Here is a 19,767-nt window from a genome sequence, read left to right as displayed (position 1 = left end):
GCGTTAAATACAAACCTATAAACAACCTAATCGAAGATGACCCATACCCATTACCACGAGTAAATGAAATTCTAGACAAAATTAAGAACCCTAAATATATAACTAAGTTGGATTTAGGAGCAGGGTTTTGGGAAGTTCCCATGGATCCGGAAAGTGAAGAGTACACTGGTTTTATTGTCGACCAAGGCAAATATCAATTTAAGAAGATGCCGTTTGGTCTCAAAACTAGCCCTTCCACATTTCAGCGATTAATGGATCGAGTTCTCAAACATGGTGACCGCTTGGGCGTATATTGGTATCTTGACGACATCGTAATTGCTAGCCAGACTTGGGCCGAGCATCTCAAGGCCTTGAGGTTCGTGTTCACTCAACTAGAGAAGGCTGGATTAGCAATCAAACTGTCCAAGTGCACTTTCGCTTGTCGAGAGGTCGACGTGCTGGGTCATGTCATAAGCAATGAAGGGATAAAAATCAACGAAGGTAAAGTCAAGACCATCAGGCAATACGCCGCACCGAAGAATGTTGCAGAGCTCGCAACCTTCCTAGGTATGGTCACTTACCATACACGATTTGTTCCCAACTTCGCAGACATGGTCGCACCACTTCAGCGTCTCAAAAGAAAAGGAAGCTTTGAAGACATTAAGAATAATATAGCCAACGCAGTTATCTTACATGTACCCGATGATAATCTTCCATTTATAGTTACTACAGATGCCAGTGATTATGCTATTGGGGCAATGCTGTCTCAAATACAAGATGGTAAAGAAGTTCCGATGGCGTATACCAGTCGTATATTCAAGGGGGCTGAAGAGAAATACAGTATACCGGAGAAGGAATGCCTTGCGATAGTCTACGCAATAGAAAAGTTCAGGTATCATTTAGATGGGCGAAAGTTCACAGTGGTAACAGATCACAAAGCTTTGACTTGGCTGTTTAATCTAAAGGATCCCAAAAGCAAGTTGATCCGTTGGGCTTTGCTTCTACAGGAATACAACTTTGACGTTGTATATATACCTGGGAAAACTAACAGGGTAGCAGATGCGTTATCAAGATCAGTAGAAGTGCTTCAACGAGATAAAACTATACCCTTGAAGCAATTACTAACCATTTATCTAGCTACGGGTCAGCAGGCACTTGTACCTATTCTTATAGATGACATCAAGAAAGCCCAAGATGAAGTCTGGAGTCCTATTCTGGCGTCTCTACGTGATGGTACTGACCATGCCCAGTATGAACTGAACAAAGATATAATCTATCGCAAGTCAACGCCCCAAAAACCTTCCAAAGCGTTAGTTCCTGAATCTCTACATGAATGCCTCTTCGATCAATACCACAATCATCCTACCGCTGGACATCGAGGTAAAATTGTAACTGAACATAAGATAACTAAGAAATATTTCTATCCAAAGTTCCGGAAGATCATTTATGACTGGATGCGACAATGTAATACCTGTCAGCAATACAAAGCGAGGAATTTGAAGACACCTGGTAAAATGATCAGTAACACCTCAACTGATGGTCCGAGCCAATTAGTTTTTATCGATATGATGGGACCGCTACTAACCACTGCCAAAGGCAATAGATTCATTGTGGTAATAGTAGACTACTTTACAAAGTATGTGGAATTATTTGCTATTCGTAATATTTCAGCTTGCACTGTAGCTAATGTTTTCCTTAAATACGTTTCGAGACATGGAGGTCCCGAACGAGTCCTATCCGATAATGGTTCACAATTCACTTCAGCAGTATGGAAAGAAATGTGTCGACTGATGAAAATAAAGCCACGTTTTACCACACCGTACCATCCTCAAACCAATTTGAGTGAACGAGTAAACAGAATTCTGGGCGAATTACTAAGTATGTATGTGGGAAATGCCCATAACAAATGGGATATTGGACTGGAGTTGCATCAATTTGCTATTAATAGTGTACACTCTGTTCAAAAAGTCTTTGCCCGTGGAAGATTTCGAACATTTTCGTCCGTCATTTCTTTTATAGTTGCATCAAGTCGAAGCGGACATCGGTAATAGATTAATAAAATGTTTAGCTACAAATTGGCCAAAATCATTTTCTGGATAGATTTATAATTTGGCCTATTTTGGCCTAAAAGAGGGGGTGTCAACTTTTTTATTTTTGATCTCAGGTCGTTTTAAACCCGATTTTCGTGTTCTCCGGGGTTGATTTATATTTAGAAAGTGTTGGAATTACTCAAATCGACGCATTGGTTCAAAAGATATTCACCAAAGAAGTTTTCACAGAAATTGAGAAATATCTACACATCTTACCAAGCCATTTAAAATAATAAATGTTGACGGGTTTTGTCGCCATCTATAGTTCCTAGAAGTTATCTTTTTTGTTTAATTCTAAATATGTAACAAATTGAAGGTTAACATAAATAATTTCATGTGCTCATTTGAGAAAAACAGGGGCGACGCCAGAAAATATTTAGGTGTAGGCAAAGATTTTTAAAAGTTCCTCAAATACTTAAATTAAATTTTTAGAAGTTTTTTTGATATATTGAAAATAGTTTTAAATTTATTTTACAAGTGTTAACTAACTTTAAAATATAAATTTTAAATATAGTGTTTATTTTAGTTAGAAATTTGAAAAGTCGAGAAATTTTATAAAAAATTTTATAATGTTGCGGTTTTTAAACTTTTACAATTAACTAATCTCGCAGCAGCGCGTGAAGGCATCCTAAGACGACGAAAACAAATGGAATAAGGCTTTGAGCATTTTCAGGAAGTTAACTAGAAATCGCCTGGGCAGCTCCAGACTAACTTATGGGGGGGGCACCGTATTGGTTTTATATTGAAAAACGTAAAGAAATAAAAACCTACAATCCCGTGTGGTATATATCAATTATTACCCCCCCCCCCCACGGTGCCGCCCCGGGTAATCAGCAAAATATGTAGCAAACACCAATTACAAAAATCTGAAAATTACGCCTAACGAGGGCTACGGACGACTTCAAAAGTTTATTTACGTATGTTAGTAAACACTTAACTTCATATGTATTTAATACGTTTACGTTATCGTTAGTACTAATATAGGACCGTATGGATATTTGCTAGGCTGAAGATGAGATTGCGTTAGACTGGTTATTTTAAAGGTCAATTAAAGATCCGCGCCGAGTAGCGACTTTCGATAGCTCCTTTAAATCCATACACATTTACCCTGCTCGAATATAAACAGTAACCTTATAGCTATGTCGGAATATCGGGACATACTGAGATTCCAAAGCTGTGGGAGGCTTTCTTAAATATAACTACGCGCGTTAGCCATGCGCGTTTCAAATAGGTAAATAAAGCAAAAGCGATCTTTTGATCACATATTTTATCTCGAATCACAATGGACAAATAAATATGCTTATCTTATATTCTACATTTGTAAAAATATTAATAGGGAATCATTTCTCCCCTCCTTCTTTGACATTTCGTCAGCCTACGACGAAAAGAGTCGGTTAATATTCTAGCGTAATCATTAGGAATAGCATTAAACGCCGCTGTTATCATATTTCCTAAGTTGGTATTCTTTTTTCCATGAGTTGGAGAATTTTAGACCACAGGTTTTCGATGGGGTTCAGGTCGGGGGAGTTCGGCGGCCAATCCAAAACTTCAATACCTTCTTTTTCCAAAAAGTTCTGAACGATCCGAGCGCAATGAGCTGGACAGTTATCGTGCATAAAAGTAAACCTATACAAACAATGCTAATTGTTTAGTTATTTCCCTTACCCAATTGTTTTATAAAGAATACCTTCCACCATTTTGTAATCCGAATATGGTCGCAGCCGATGGTATCATGGCCTCTCTCAAAATCCCGATATAATTTGCCCCGTTAAGTCTACCTTGAACTTCTTGAAGGATACCTATTTTACCGTCACCGATGCAGCACCACACATTAACGGAAAATCTTCCACTGGTTTTAGCGCGATGCATCATGGCCGGCTTTGACCTTTGACCCTTCCTTCTAGTCATCCAAACGGTAGGAGAAGACGCCGAACTTTGAAAGGTCTGTTAAAAATCGAATGTTAGTTAGGTAAAACGAACTCACGACCATACCTTATTTTTATACACCTTTTCATCGGAAAAAAGAATAAGTCTCCGTAAGTCATTTCTGGGCCAGCGCAGAAGGTCGTTACAAAACTGGCGTCTAAGAATCTTGTGACGATTTGTTAAAAAAGGCTTACATAAAGCACGGCGTCTTCGAAGACCATTGACTTTTAACCTATTCCAAATAGTTGAGTGCACAGCCCTAACGCCGTAGATTTCCTCCCATCTATACCTCAGTTTTCTTAATGATAAATGTTTGTTCTTCGTTGCTTCTCGAACGTCTCTCCTTGCTGTTGCCAGTGGGCGCCCAGGTCTTGATAAATCCTAAAAGCCGTATATAAATATTAGAATAAAGTAAAGATTACTTTTAAAACAAAAATTAATTACCTGAATTCTGCTGTGATTTCTGAATCTTGAATAAGTATACTTCGCACCTCTTTCCGAACAACCAACTTGATTTGCAATATTTCTCCAACTTTCACCGTTTTCCCTCGTGGTAATAATTTGTAAACGTTGGGCTTCGTTGATTCGGGGCCTTTTAAAGCTGAATCACTTACTTAAACTGCAAGGTTCGCGCATTTTATACCGAAAAATTACGACCAGGGTATATGCATTTAGAAGAGCTAGGATCGTGGCATATTGATTCAAGCAGGGTAAATGTGTATGGATTTAAAGGAGCTATCGAAAGTCGCTACTCGGCGCGGACCTTTAATTGACCTTTAAAATAACCAGTCTAACACAATCTCAGCTTCAGCCTAGCAAATATCCATACGGTCCTATATTAGTACTAACGATAACGTAAACGTATTAAACACATATGAAGTTAAGTGTTTACTAACATACGTAAATAAACTTTTGAAGTCGTCCGTAGCCCTCGTTAGGCGAGCTGCCCCGGCGATTTCTAGTTAACTTCCTGAAAATGTTCAAAGCCTTATTCCAACGTGGCGCCAAATCCAATTTTCTTTAATCGGACTTACGCCTACGCATAAAATTACTAGGGAGAAAATTGAATTCGTCGCGAAACTAACAAAAGTAACCAAGTGGGAACTCGGCTCAACGAAAATGCTACCCAACTTTTATCTCGGGGCGTCGAAATTTCATAGCAGACGATACTACCTTCAATTATCTATTTCGATTTTAACCTGTTACCTTAAGCGCCTCTCACTTTTTAGGGTGTAGCGCGGAGATTTGGTTTCGTCGTCTTAGGATGCCTTCACGCGCTGCTGCGACATTAGTTAATTGTAAAAGTTTAAAAACTGCAACATTATAAAAAATTTTATAAAATTTCTCGACTTTTCAAATTTCTAACTAAAATAAACACTATATTTAAAATTTATATTTTAAAGTTAGTTAACACTTGTAAAATAAATTTAAAACTATTTTCAATATATAAAAAAAACTTCTAAAAATTTAATTTTTAAGTATTTGAGGAACTTTTAAAAATCTTTGCCTACACCTAAATATTTTCTGGCGTCGCCCCTGTTCGTTTCTCAAATGAGCACATGAAAATATTTATGTTAACCTTCAATTTGTTACATATTTAGAATTAAACAAAAAAGATTACTTCTAGGAACTATAGATGGCGACAAAACCCGTCAACATTTATTATTTTAAATGGCTTGGTAAGATGTTTAGATATTTCTCAATTTCTGTGAAAACTTCTTTGGTGAATATCTTTTGAACCAATGCGTCGATTTGAATAATTCCAACACTTTCTAAATATAAATCAACCCCAGAGAACACGAAAATCGTGTTTAAAACGGCCTGAGATCAAAAATAAAAAAGTTGACACCCCCTCTTTTAGGCCAAAATATAAATCTATCCAGAAAATGATTTTGGCCAATTTGTAGCTAAACATTTTATTAATCTATTACCGATGTCCGCTTCGACTTGATGCAACTATAAAAGAAATGACGGACGAAAATGTTCGAAATCACCCACGGGCAAAGACTTTTTGAACGTGTACATCATAAAACTATTAAAACGTCTCCATTCTATTTGACCTATGGACGAGAACCGCAAATGCCATGGGAGGAAAAAAGCACCTAGTAGCAGATGAAATTGAAGAGTCTACGATAGAAGCATATGAGAGAGGACCACTTCAGGAATTACATCAATCCTTTGAGGCAGTTCAACAGTTTGCCAGACTAGCCCAGGAGAAACAGAAACACTATTATGATCTAAAATTCTCAGGTTCCGAAATGGAAGTAGGCCAATTAGTATGGAAACGTACCCATAAACTATCTAACGCAGCTGCAGGTGTCATGGCTAAGCTCCTACCCAAATGGCAAGGTCCGTACAAAATCCTACAAAAAATTAGCCCGGTAACCTACGAGTTGTAAGAACTCAGAACTGGTAAAAACGTTGGTAGATGGCATATAGAACAACTAAAGTATTTTATTGAACAAGAAAATCTTAATTCTACATCCAATGAATCAATAGTCTCGAGAGCAGACTCTGATGACTCCGAAGTCGAAGAAAATACTCCCGAGCCAGAGGAATCCGAGGGCGAAATTCCTGAGCCAGAGGAATCCGAGGACGAAGTTCCCGAGTCGGAGGAATCCGAGGACGAAGTTCCCGAGTTGGAGGAATCAGAGGGCGAAGTTCCCGAGTCGGAGGAATCAGAGGGCGAAGGTGCCGAGCTAGAGGAAACCAGCCTACTAGAGCCAGCTGACAATAACGTCGAAACCGAGGACCCGGTCGAAACCACATCACAATTCCAGAAACCATTGGAACTAGGATGGACTCGTGAGGTAGTCTTTCGAAAGAATGCTACCCGGGGACGTATTGGCGACACTTACTACTATTCACCGCAACCACAAGTGAAAAAGTATAGGTCTCGGGAAGAGATAAAACGAGCTTGGGCATTATTAACGTCCGCAGGTTTAGTACAAGGCTTGCAAACTGACTACTTCCATTTTAGTCCAGAGCCGATACCTGGGGCCCTGGCCCATCAGGAAATAGTTCGACCAGCTAGAATATTACTAACTCCTGCCTTTTCCATCTTATAAACTGTCTAATAAAAATATCTAGTTGTGAGAAAGGGAGAAATTCCAATGAGAGGACGACTTCATGAAAAACTGCCGTTTCCAGTTCTCTCCGCCTGGATCTATTCATACGTCAGGAGACCACAAATGAGTATCATTCCGAGGCTAACTGCCTTATTAAGCTAATAAACTATATTTTCGATTATAGAGAACAATTTTATGTTAAATTATTTTACTAAAACTACCGGTACTGTGCGCGAAAATTAAAATGAATGATGTTTTAAATTGTTAAATAACTATTTTAATGATACTTTTGTTAAATAACTACTACTTTTAAATTTTTTATGTAGGGTCTGGAGTGTTGTCTTTTAGAGGGAGGGAGATGTAAGGCCAGACTTGGCCCACGGCCAAATCATACCACCAACGGCCGCGGGTGGCGCTATATTGTAACTGTTATAAATAGTAAGGCATCATCCTGTTGAAGGGTTGTTGTTAGAAGGAGGCTGAGGGGTAGTGCTGATAATTTAAAAGTGCCTAACAGAAGACCACCTTGATCGGACAACACTCAGACCAGGAATTTTGTGAGAGATATTTCAAGGGTTTTTTGATAAATTAGTCCCTTACAAGGGGAACGACGGGCACACAGTAGTCCAAGTAACCCGGCATGCTTTGTCATAAACATGACGTCATGGACTATTTTTGGCTTATGTTCTTGTCCCTCACTCTCCTGCTTACTGCGATAGCATACAGTTAATGTTATATACTACTAATAAAATTATTACCACACAGGAAAAATTCTTCGTTACAAGGCACCAACTTTGAATTGAAATTCGCGTTCTAACACAAAAACAATATCAAATTTTGATATATATAACTCTATCTTTGCGGGTTAATTTTCAGAAAAATTGGCCGAAAGCCATTTTCCATAAAGAAAATTTTTAAAATTCTAATAAATTTGTTAATTTTATTAATCTTGGGCAAATAGAAATAATGAGTAAATTGACATAAATTTGAGTAAATCAAAACATTTTGATAAATTCCATAAAAATAGATTAGGCCACCAAGAATTTTACATTTTGAGTAGCAAACACAAACTTAATTTAAGTTACTGGAATTTTACAGAACTGCTCCAATTTGTAATAAACATTTCTTAATTATATTTAATAAAATTTTTGTAAATTAAAAATTTTTGCACTTACTCATAATTATTTTCATTCAAATATTTTTGAATTTACCCAAAGATTCTCAAACTAGCCAAAATAATTGAATTTGCCCAAATAAAATATTAATTTTTCCAAATTATGTTAATTTACACAAATATCCAAAAGAAAGTGTCGGACTGTCGGCTCGACGTCAAGTAGCTTTTTTATCAACAGATGTCGCTATCGTCATAATCAAAACAAGATAGTTAAGCCACATTTTGACCCAAAAGGTTTTTATAGGTACCCTTCACGTTGATTTGACAATAACTTAAATTATAGTAATTTTTAAATATAAATTTTATATGGGATATATAATTATGGTTAAAGTCTCGTGTTGATTGGATCCTTTGTAAATTGGTCAATAACATAAATTACATCAATTAGAAACAATATTTTTTCACGGGATATATAATTTAGATTAAAGTCCACTAAATAGATTAAGTTGTCTAATTATAATACCCTAGAATGGTTCTCTGAAGACGTTATTGTTTCGCTATTTTAAATTTTAGCTTCCTTTGCCAGAAATAGATGGCACCACGCTCTGGAGTAAAGTCACTTTTTTCGTAGAATAGGATAAGTTTCATGGCCATCTCTAATAACAGGGGCCTTTTCATCATACAGGTGGCAATGATAGACCCGAAAGTTTTAAGAATTTACTCCATTTTGGTGTATTTTATAAAATTACCTTAAATTTAAATAAAATTTATTTTGGGTAAATCTATTCCAATTTATAATACTATTTATTTACCTAAATTTTCCTCAATTTATTCATGCTTACCCAATTTTAGTCACATTCACACCAAATATTCATAATTTTATTAATTTTTTTCTTAAAGCTAATAGTAATTTTTAATATTTTTCACTTGAAATCTGTTATATTACCATATATAATTTACAGATAATTTTATATTTTGAGTAGTCAGACATTTTTGTTTACCACGGAAAAATGAAAGTTGTGCCCCAAAATATAGATTCTATCACTTTTTATCTTTTAAATGATAGTAAAAAAAAAATTGAGCAAGGAACGCCATGGTCAATTTTAGGGGTCAGAGCAATTTGAATTTCAAAGATATTCAAGAATTCGGTTTCTACAGCATTGAAAACCCTTTACACCAAACTTGAACCAAATCAGTCGACGTAGGGTTGACAAGCTGTGCCCAATTGTCAGGGTCACCCAGGGATGAAAATGCTTTGAGTTTATAGACCAATTGAAACTCGCCACAATAGACTTTGTTGTAATATACTTAGATTGAACACACATTAAAGAAGTAAAGAATTTTACCTGACTTATTTGTCCTGATATCCCATACTTTCAAATTGTCAGCACGATTATCACCGCCCATAGCAAATACATAAGGACAGTCAGGACACGATGATAATGTAAATAAATCCCCCTAAAATAACAAAAATAAAATAAATTATGCATGTAAAGAGCCCTTTTAAATTAATTTAAAATAAAATAAGCTGTAAGTGAAATAAACTTATGACAAAAACTTACTATATTTGGATTATTTTCTAAAACCAAAGATGGTTGATTATTTGCAATATCCCAAATTTTTACAGTTTTATCATCTGAAACAGTGACTAGGCACCCATTACAAGCAGAGCTTATGGCAATATCTAAGAAAAAAAATTAAGTTAAAATTAAGGCAATAATAGAAGTTCTTGATGAATAAAATAAATAATGTTAATGTAGAAAAACTAATAATATCAAACTATTACAATAAGATTAAGTATAATAAGAAAATCATAACAAACCTGAAACTGATTTATTGTGAGCTTTCAAAGTAAAAACAGATTTATCAGATCTTGCATCAAAACAAACCACAAATCCATTACTAGTGCCAACCTAAAATTTAATATTGAAAATTTTTTAGTTAAAACAGGAATTCATAGCTGATATCAGGAGTTTACAATAAACCCGCCTTCTGGGTCACAATTTCTTGTGACTGTCGGATAGTGTTCGGGGTCGGGGTGGGTCTAATCCCGCGAAAATCAAGTTGGGGTCATGGTGGGTCTAACCACGCCAAAAACAAGTCGAGGTTGGGGTAGGGGATAGAAAATTCTTGGTATTTATTATGAATAGAAAAATTATAAAAGTACCCCAATTTTACTGGTTTAGATTAGATAATGTATCAGTCTCTAAGCCTAGGGACTATTAGTAATAGTAACAAGAGATAAGATAGGTAGATATTAAAATAGAGGTCTAAACTGTTTCATAAATTCACAACTTATTTACAAACGTTGTAACTCCACACTTCGTAGCTGAGACTGAGAGAGCCTGAAACAACGGCAATTATGAAACTAAAACTTAAAAAAGCGACTCAATTCGGAGTCAAGCGTCAAGCGAGAACTACGTCAGCGGCATCAGCCGAAGGTCATATTCGGATCATTCTATTGTCGCCCACGAAAAAAGGGAGAGAAGGAACTTTTATTTTTTTAGGATTTTAGCGGGGTGCGTTGGCGCCAAAATTTTAAATTACATTACGAAAACATAACCCCAAAAAATGGAAAAACCCGACATATGGTGATACAGACTCAAAGAGAAGGAAACTAAACTGAGATGAAAACAGACTGGAATAAATATTTTCCTTGACATTCTACAAATTGTGCAAAAAAAACCACCAATTTATCTTTCTTTTTTACCAAAAACCATGATACCATTTCAAACATTTTTTTTTCTTTTTTTTTTTAATAATAATCAGCTAGGCTAATACCCAAGGCACCACGTTAGGCCCAAGTCATCTAGCGACTTATAATGCCTTTAAACAGGTGGTCGGGTTACAATACGTAGGAGGGTGGTGGCAAGCCCTTCATGCCACGCGAGCCAACAGCTCCCTACACTAACTATTACCGTTAACCTCTACAAGTTTTTATGGGAAGGGGAAACCGAAGAACTCGGGGGAAAACCCCTTTAAACCAGTGGGGAGAGAACTTGCAAACTCAACGCAGAAGGAGTAGTTCCGAGTTTTCACCCAGTGCCACAAGCTGGGATCGAACCCGGCTCCTCTTGCTGCGAGGCGAAAGCGCTAACCACTCCACCACCCCACATATTAGTTGTTCAACCTTTGCTCGAAACATTTACCACTGATGGGTGCCATGTTATTTTAGTAATCTTAACCGGAAGTTTACAAGATTTATTGACATTGGGGGAAGATTTTAGAATTGTTATATTGCAACAATATCAGTTCATAAACAGAGAAATTAGATAGTTCAATACTGATATCAGTCAACGGTAATAAGACAATTTAAACCTATTGTAAGAAGTTTTACCAAAAAGTAGAAGGGATCGAAATGATTCCAAAGAACTTTTTCAACCTCTCCATCAACATTCCAAATTTTTTGTTCACCAGGTGTGCGACAGTCACATAAGCTAACAACTCTGGAATAAAAAATGTAAAAATTTATGGATTTTGTTTTATCATAGTTAAAGCATTTCCAACAATATGTAGAAATTGATTCAAAGTGGCATAATATTTGAAAATGATGGGATATTTATTGTTTTGGCCACCTTTGTTTAGTAAAAAATTTCTAAAAACTTACTACATGAATACTTTCTGGGGTAAAAATTCATAATCTACTATGCTTTATCATCAAAATGACCATGTGCATTTTATTTAAAAACTGGAATTCAGTTTCTAAGGTTAGGAACTCGAGAAAAACGTTTTGTGTGAAATCCATTGGGTAGGGATGAGCTGGCACTCTAGAAAAATCTGTTGTCAAATTACTTGTAGGGGTTAAAATCCCAAGAAAAACTGACATTGTAAACATTTCTATTAACACTATGGCACCCCAAAACTTATTCCCGTGTAACTCTGTAAGGAAATTTGAGGAATGAAGTCCCATTAGACAACTCAAAATACAACATGACGTTAGCCCTAACTAGTGATACCTTGGACAAATAATTACTGGACTCAAAACCTTAGCCAAATCCCCTGTTTCACAATTTGCACCGAGATAATCGCGAAATATTTATATCCAAACACAAAACACGTGCATAAAAATGTCAGATGACCTGCATTCCATCGTCTGCTCTGCGGTTTTTAATAGAAGTGAAGCTTTTGGAATTTTAATATGCTTTAGATTATTCAGTAATAATTGTATTGAAATAAAAATGAAAGGGTAATAATTTAATTAATTTAAATAGGAAGTTTGCTTAAATAAAGTTGTAAGCTTTGACAACAGTGACAAGCTAAGAAAACTAGGCCTAACAACATCTGCTAATATTGGGAACATGTTTAGTATTTGTATAGAAATCTTTCCAATACTTGACACTACGGCGCTACAAGTGGCGCTGCCATAAAAGCACCAAGTGCCCCATATGGTTTCGGGTCCAGTAATTATTCGTCCAAATTGGTACAAATACCCAGATACTAAATAACACAACACTGTTTCAATTTATTAACAGTACATTTAATAAATAAATGAAACTTACTGATCACAGCCCCCAGTCAAAATAATTTCTCCTTCACATGGATGCCACTTAAGAGACTGAACCTTAAAAAAAATTTTAAAGAAACATTGAGATTTTTTTCAAAACATTAATGTGTTCATATCAAAAGCACAAACGTTGGTTACTAAAAAACAGGATTCCCAAAAGGCATTTTTCAATTTTCGGGGTATAAAAAACATCAACACGTAAAAGGTAATTTTCCAATTTCACAAATTTTGGAAAATAATCCATGCGCTAGAAGATTGGATTAATTGAAGTTAGAGAGACGGCTGAAATTCTGACAAGCAACAACTAGCATTCTCCAAATCTTGTCTGGCACCATGACAACTGGCTTAGTTATTTATTAATTATTTGTGTAGCTGCTTCGGTCGGTAAGGCGTAAGCTTGTCTTTTAAAAGAAAAGATGATCATCTTAAAGGAAAGTGTCATTTATATTAATTAGACGCTTGATCAAAAGCAAACGAGGTGATATTTGGAATAGCACAGCGATAGTCCCCCCCCCTGAAACACTATTATATTAATAAAATTACCTTTTCATTGTGGTGCTCTAATTTCGATACTGGTTTTGACTCTGAGAGATCCCAAAGAATCACCGAGGTATCTGCAGAACCACTAGCCAAAACATGCCTTACAGTCTGATTCCAAGAAAGTGTCAACACTGCATCGTTATGGCCAGATGAATTATTAACTTTCTATTTTGATAAATAGTTCAAGAAATTAATTTAGGGTAAATGTATTTAATAAGATTTTAAATAGCTACTTAGTCGAAAGTGATGCACTCGTTTTGGAAATTACTATAATACCATAGTCAAATTAAGTTCTATCAATTGCTTACGGAATCAACTGGATAATAATTTCAGACTATTGCTTATGTTCGAGTTAAAATGAATTTCACCAAGCATATTGGATTTTTTTTATATACTGCTCAAGATGTGTTACCAGAAGTATATAAATGAAACAAGAAGTGTACTAGCTTAATTTTTAGCCTTCCCCTTGCATTCCATGAAATTTTTGAAGCTGACATCAGGCAGACGACGGTAAAAATAGAGGTCACCATTAGAGTGTAAACTTTTTACCCTAAGACGTTTTATTCGCCTGTTCTCGGGGTAAGATTTACCCTGTCCCGAATTTTGTTCGCTTATTCCAGAGCTCAAAGGTTACACTTTTTACTCCTCCTCGAAAGGAGGTGTAGAGGGAGTAATCTAGCTTTGTCGTCTGCTTAAATTTCGTTTCACGAAAACATGACTTGAAACTTTTTATAAATAACCTTTAACTACTCCCTTCTTACTCCAACTCGTTTCTTTCGTCAAGACAGAATTGAAGTAAAATGACATCATATGGCTACACTTTTTAACCTGCTCAAAAAAACCCAGAACAGGCGAAAAAAAACGCTTATTGAGAATAGAGGTTAGAAAAAGTAGTGTTCCCGGTTCAGTAAACACATATAATGGCGTCACCCAGTTTTTAAAAATTGTAATAATTTTATAAGTCATGCTACTTAATTTTACTCACTATTTATATTTGAAAGATTTTTATGGTCATGGTGTTTTATTTTGATTTGAATTTAACCCGGTATTTAATTCGAAGAAATCTCTAAGCCTTGGTGGTACCATGGTATTATAACCGGTTGAAACTAGTTGTTAGTTTTTACTTCCAAAAAACTCATCTTAACTTATTTATTAAACCACCACAAAGACCATCAACATCAATGATCAGTTGTAAAAAAATCATCATCATAATTGACTAACTAAACTGTAAGTCTACAGGAAATGTAGAGCCTAATTTGGGTTTGTCAACCATATTTCCCTAATAACATACATACAAAATTTAATATCTTGACAAAATAAATATAAATAAGAAAAAATAACCGTTACATACCTTTTTCCAAGTTCTAACATATCTCCAAAGCCTACTACGACTTTTCTAAATTCCGGGGTCTGCTAAAAAAAATGATCCATCGACCAATAGCCTTTCTTCAGATGATTTTATTATGCTTATCGCCACTACTTTTCTTATGTACCTCATATGAATGAAGTCATGTGATCGTTGTAGCAGCGTTACCGAATTATTTCCATCCGAGCGAATGGGGGAAGGCAAATGAAATTACATGGCGCACGAAAATTCTAAGTAATACACTTCTTGTTTCAATTATATACTTCTGGTGTTACTAACAAATTAACTAATGTAAGAATCCCAGCTTTCAACAAAAATCAGATATTAATAATACTTTTATAAAGCTATGAATTTAATTGAATAATTTGTTCAGTCCAAAAGATAAAATAGGGAATTAGTATAACGAAAGTGGTTAACACGGGATATAAAAATTGTTGTTTAACTTAAAATCAGCACAATACGGGAAATTACTGAACAACATACATGGATAATAAAGTCTCATTCTTATGAAAGTCTACTAAATTTCTGCTAACTTTCTTTATATTATGTAGTGTTGTAAGTCGGAAAATGAGACCTTTTTTCCGGAAAATATTACGTATTTTTCCATGATTAGTCTAATATATTGTTTGCAAATTTAAATGAAGCAGCATTTTCGCCTCATTTTTTTAATCCAAAAGTAAAACTAAACCTCTAGACTAGTTTAAACTGATTAACAATGTAACAATATTATTGTTTTATAGAATGGTTACTGATATTAGACATTTTATATCAATAAAAAGATAAAAACTTTAAGAACCCTTAAAAAGTAATTTATGTTTAAATTTTTTATTTAATGATTTCCGGAAAATTAACAACATTAATATTATGTAAATAATCTTTAGGTTAAAAGATATTTTCCAACTTATTCAGAATCTCAATGTTTTACCTTTTTTTTCTTCTTGGATCCTAACTTGACTACAGGTTCTAAAGTGTCAACAATATCTAAATCCCAGATTCGGATCACAGGAGTCATATCCCCAACAGCCAAAAAATTTCCTGAAACGAAAAAAAATTAAAAAAAAATAATAACAAAATTCGAAATGATACTAAATGATACTACTAATATTACTCTTACTAATATAAAGGGACATTTTTAAGTAAAAGAGGTATATTTTTAGGAACTAAAAGTAATTTCCTTCACCAGTTAACACGTGAAACCTCAACAATTCATGGCGAGTGTGAATGAAAATGCAACAAACCTGAGTTGAAAACTAAGCTCACCAACTAAGTTGTGGATAGGCCTTTATTTCTAACACAAATTACGCACCTTTTCTTTCCGTTGGATCATAATCCATCCACTCCATCACTAATGGATAAGCAGGGAGGACAATGTCATGATGCACGTAAAAATTACCATCTTCCTCATTATACACTAAAAAACAAGAATTGATTTGCACTTGAAAATTTCAATCAATCTAGACAAAACTTTAACTATTACACCACGCCTTCAAGAAATCAACAGGAACTCAATGAAAAACATTTTAATAATAACTACCATGAACTTCTAAAGAACTGTAATCCTCTTCAACCCTGCCAACAGCAATCAAGTTATCGCTAGGCTTGATATTGAAATCATTTTCATCCTCAGAGTTATCTTCCTACATAATAAATACATAATAAATATTATATACAAATATATATTCAAATGTTTCAATCCCTTGCCTCATCTTTCACTGTTAGGTAAGGATCTTCATCGTTACTTGCAAATTTTGTGAAATGGGCCAAGCTACCAATGCCATGTGATTCTACAACAAATAATTTTGAAATAAGTTTTAAAGGAAAAGTCCATATTTATTTGTAGAAAATATATTAAAAAAACCCAAAAATGCAAATCAACCTAATATATAAATTTCTAAAAGTTTGTCTGTTTGCCTTATAGTGGTTCAACTTTCCACAAGTGTTATTAATGTACAAAGTAAGCCATAAGTCTACTCTCCCAACATGAGGTCCTGGGGCCCCTAGATTTACATTACGCTTACGTCAATGGTTTTTATTTTTTTGATATTATAGTGAATAGAATATAAAATAGATTAAACACATTAAATGGGTAGCCAGAGAGATTTACATTGGTAGACACCAAAAACAAGACACAACAATATCCTTTAGATTTTAAAATCAAGTCCATGGATTTCATTCTGTTCTTTAGACATACCAATACTCTTGAAATGTAATCTTAGTGTCTTAAATTTGCAGATTGTGTCTTAGTGTCTTAAACTTGGCGGATAGTATCTTACACTGTAAGGACTATACGAACAAGTCAAGTCAACTAGGTGGGGCTCTGGATGAAGGACAGCCTACTCAGATGGTAGCAATGAAAGCAGATTTCAAACAAAGGGAATTTACTCTATATACAAAAGCAAGAATTCATAACACTTCTTGGGAGCTATCATCTTCTAAACTTTCTATTCATTTTATGTTAGAAGAAACCACCTATGGACTGTGAGAAGGATGATAAAATACGCGAAAAAGTAGATTAGTCCATAATTAAAAGGGATAATATAGCTAAATCCTAAACAAATTTGAAGAAATTAAAAAACTTACTAATAACTCGTACCCAATAGGTCTTCGAGCAAAAAACGCGAAACTCGGATCTAATAGATCTTGGAGTAATAAACTAAATTAAAATTAAATAAAATAGCCAGAAATTCCAACGGTAGACCGGTTTCGTTCTATTTGGAACTCATCAGTACCGTGCGGGAAATCTGGCTGGCAACTGTCAAATCTAAAGGAGAAACTAAGCCTAAACATTAAAAATTTCGAAACGCGTTGCATATAGCAACGGAAAGCCGAAAAGGGGGGGAGTGTGGTGGAGAATAGAATATACGATAAGTTAAGTTAGAAGAAACCACCTATGGACTGTGAGAAGGATGATAAAATACGGGAAAAAGTAGATTAGTCCATAATTAAAAGGGATAATATAGCTAAATCCTAAACAAATTTGAAGAAATTTAAAAACTTACTAATAACTCGTACCAAATAGGTCTTCCCCCCCCTTTTCGGCTTTCCGTTGCTATATGCAACGCGTTTTGAAATTTTTAATGTTTAGGCTTAGTTTCTCCTTTAGATTTGACAGTCGCCAGCCAGATTTCCCGCACGGTACTGATGAGTTCCAAATAGAACGAAACCGGTCTACCGTTGGAATTTCTGGCTATTTTATTTAATTTTAATTTAGTTTATTACTCTAAGATCTATTAGATCCAAGTTTCACGTTTTTTGCTAGAAGACCTATTGGGTACGAGTTATTAGTAAGTTTTTTAATTTCTTCAAATTTGTTTAGGATTTAGCTATATTATCCCTTTTAATTATGGACTAATCTACTTTTTCCCGTATTTTATCATCCTTCTCACAGTCCATAGGTGGTTTCTTCTAACTTAACTTATCGTATATTCTATTCTCCACCACACTCCCCCCCCTTTTCGGCTTTCCGTTGCTATATGCAACGCGTTTTGAAATTTTTAATGTTTAGGCTTAGTTTCTCCTTTAGATTTGACAGTCGCCAGCCAGATTTCCCGCACGGTACTGATGAGTTCCAAATAGAACGAAACCGGTCTACCGTTGAAATTTCTGGCTATTTTATTTAATTTTAATTTAGTTTATTACTCGAAGATCTATTGGGTACGAGTTATTAGTAAGTTTTTTAATTTCTTCAAATTTGTTTAGGATTTAGCTATATTATCCCTTTTAATTATGGGCTAATCTACTTTTTCGCGTATTTTATCATCCTATTCATTTTATGTCTAGTGTCGGCTGTTATGCCATGATTTATAGCCGATAAACATAGCAGCACATCATTGCCACCTGAATTATAAAAAGGCCCCTGTTATTAGAGATGGCCATGAATCTATCAGATTCTTCCAAAAATGCGACTTTACTGGAGAGAGTGGTGCCATCTATTTATGGCAAAGGAAGCTAAAATTAAAAATAGACAAATGATAACGTTGTCAGAGAGCCATTGTAGAGTATTATAGTTAGATAACTTATACTCTATTTAGTGGACTTTAATTATATATCGCGTGAAAAAATATGGTTTCTAATTGATGTAATTTATGTTATTGACCAATTTACAAAGGATCCAATCAACACGAGGGGTACCTATAAGTACAGCCTGTTTGATTTAGACGCTAGCAAAATCTATTGAAAAAAGAGTTACTTCACATCGAGTCGCCAATTGCAAAAGGTTAGCACAGAAATGGACTAACATACATTGTTTACTTTTAGTTCATGGGTAATAATTTCCTACAATCCCCAAACCAGAATTTTAGAACTAGAGAAGCTAGCACCTAACATAGATTTTAGAAGAAATTAAAAGACAAGTTTTGACCATGTAGTGCCAGTAGAAAGTGTCTCGTTTGTTTAACATTCATAGCAACATGATCAAGATAAACTATAATTTGTATTTTGTAATAGGTCATTTCAAGTGCCCTAAGTGATTTGTAATGGTAAAATAAAGTAGTAAAAATTTGTGCAAATTCAATATGATAAATAATGTACCATTATCATCATTATCATAATCATCTAAATTGTATTTTGAATGAATATCTTCTGGTTCATCTGCGACTAACTGAGTATCACAAATAGCTTTTGCATTTTCATCACAGTCTTCTTCAATGCCATCTTCAACTTCATCTTCCAAATTTCTAAAAACAAAATTTGTTTTAACAATCTATAAATTCTGAAAAATAAGCCATAGCCTATACGCTATGTTCAACTTCTATTTTTGTTTCATAACAATTATTAGCATATTTTGTTTACTTTCTCCAATTTCTTTGAAAGATTGGCTCTATAACATTTAGTTTAGTTAAAGGTTAATTAAAAAATGTTAGCAAGTAATTTATCTTACTTTAAATCACTCCTCGCTTCTTGAATTAAGTTTTGAAGTTCTTCTTTGGATAACTGTACCTAAACAGATAAATTTTCAATACAAGTTTTATCAAACATCAAAAATAATAGTTTTTTTTTAAATTGAGGTGCTTGCTGGGATTTTTCAATAATAGGTCAATAGCCAATTTTATCTCTGTTAGCAAAATCTTAAGGAGATCGTTGAGTAGATTACGAATATATAAATTATTTTTACTGGAAAATGAACATATTCAATTTTTAAATTAATTTAGAAGTTGGTACTATGCAAAAAGGTAAGATAA

The 19,767-nt window shown here is 34.6% G+C and overlaps 1 protein-coding gene across 1 annotated transcript in view; it reads right to left on the bottom strand.

The window, feature by feature from the left end:
* nclb (PWP1 homolog no child left behind) overlaps positions 1-19,767 on the bottom strand; it is a 36,831-nt gene that overhangs the window by 6,741 nt on the left and 10,323 nt on the right. The window contains exons 3-14 of the mRNA XM_090164577.1: positions 19,467-19,525; positions 19,118-19,263; positions 16,289-16,371; positions 16,122-16,224; positions 15,894-15,998; positions 15,513-15,622; positions 13,225-13,386; positions 12,677-12,738; positions 11,515-11,623; positions 10,000-10,090; positions 9,740-9,861; positions 9,524-9,635 (exon numbers count right to left, since the gene is read on the bottom strand). Coding sequence (XP_090020703.1) covers positions 9,524-9,635; positions 9,740-9,861; positions 10,000-10,090; positions 11,515-11,623; positions 12,677-12,738; positions 13,225-13,386; positions 15,513-15,622; positions 15,894-15,998; positions 16,122-16,224; positions 16,289-16,371; positions 19,118-19,263; positions 19,467-19,525 — 1,264 coding nt within the window. The remainder of the gene's footprint in view (positions 1-9,523; positions 9,636-9,739; positions 9,862-9,999; positions 10,091-11,514; positions 11,624-12,676; positions 12,739-13,224; positions 13,387-15,512; positions 15,623-15,893; positions 15,999-16,121; positions 16,225-16,288; positions 16,372-19,117; positions 19,264-19,466; positions 19,526-19,767) is intronic.

Source organism: Leiobunum rupestre, chromosome 2 (assembly GCF_980474605.1).
Source record: "Leiobunum rupestre chromosome 2, qqLeiRupe1.1.hap1, whole genome shotgun sequence".
Lineage (NCBI taxonomy): Eukaryota > Metazoa > Arthropoda > Arachnida > Opiliones > Sclerosomatidae > Leiobunum > Leiobunum rupestre.
Note: the sequence above shows the minus strand (reverse complement) of the source record. Positions and strands in the feature narration are given on the sequence as shown.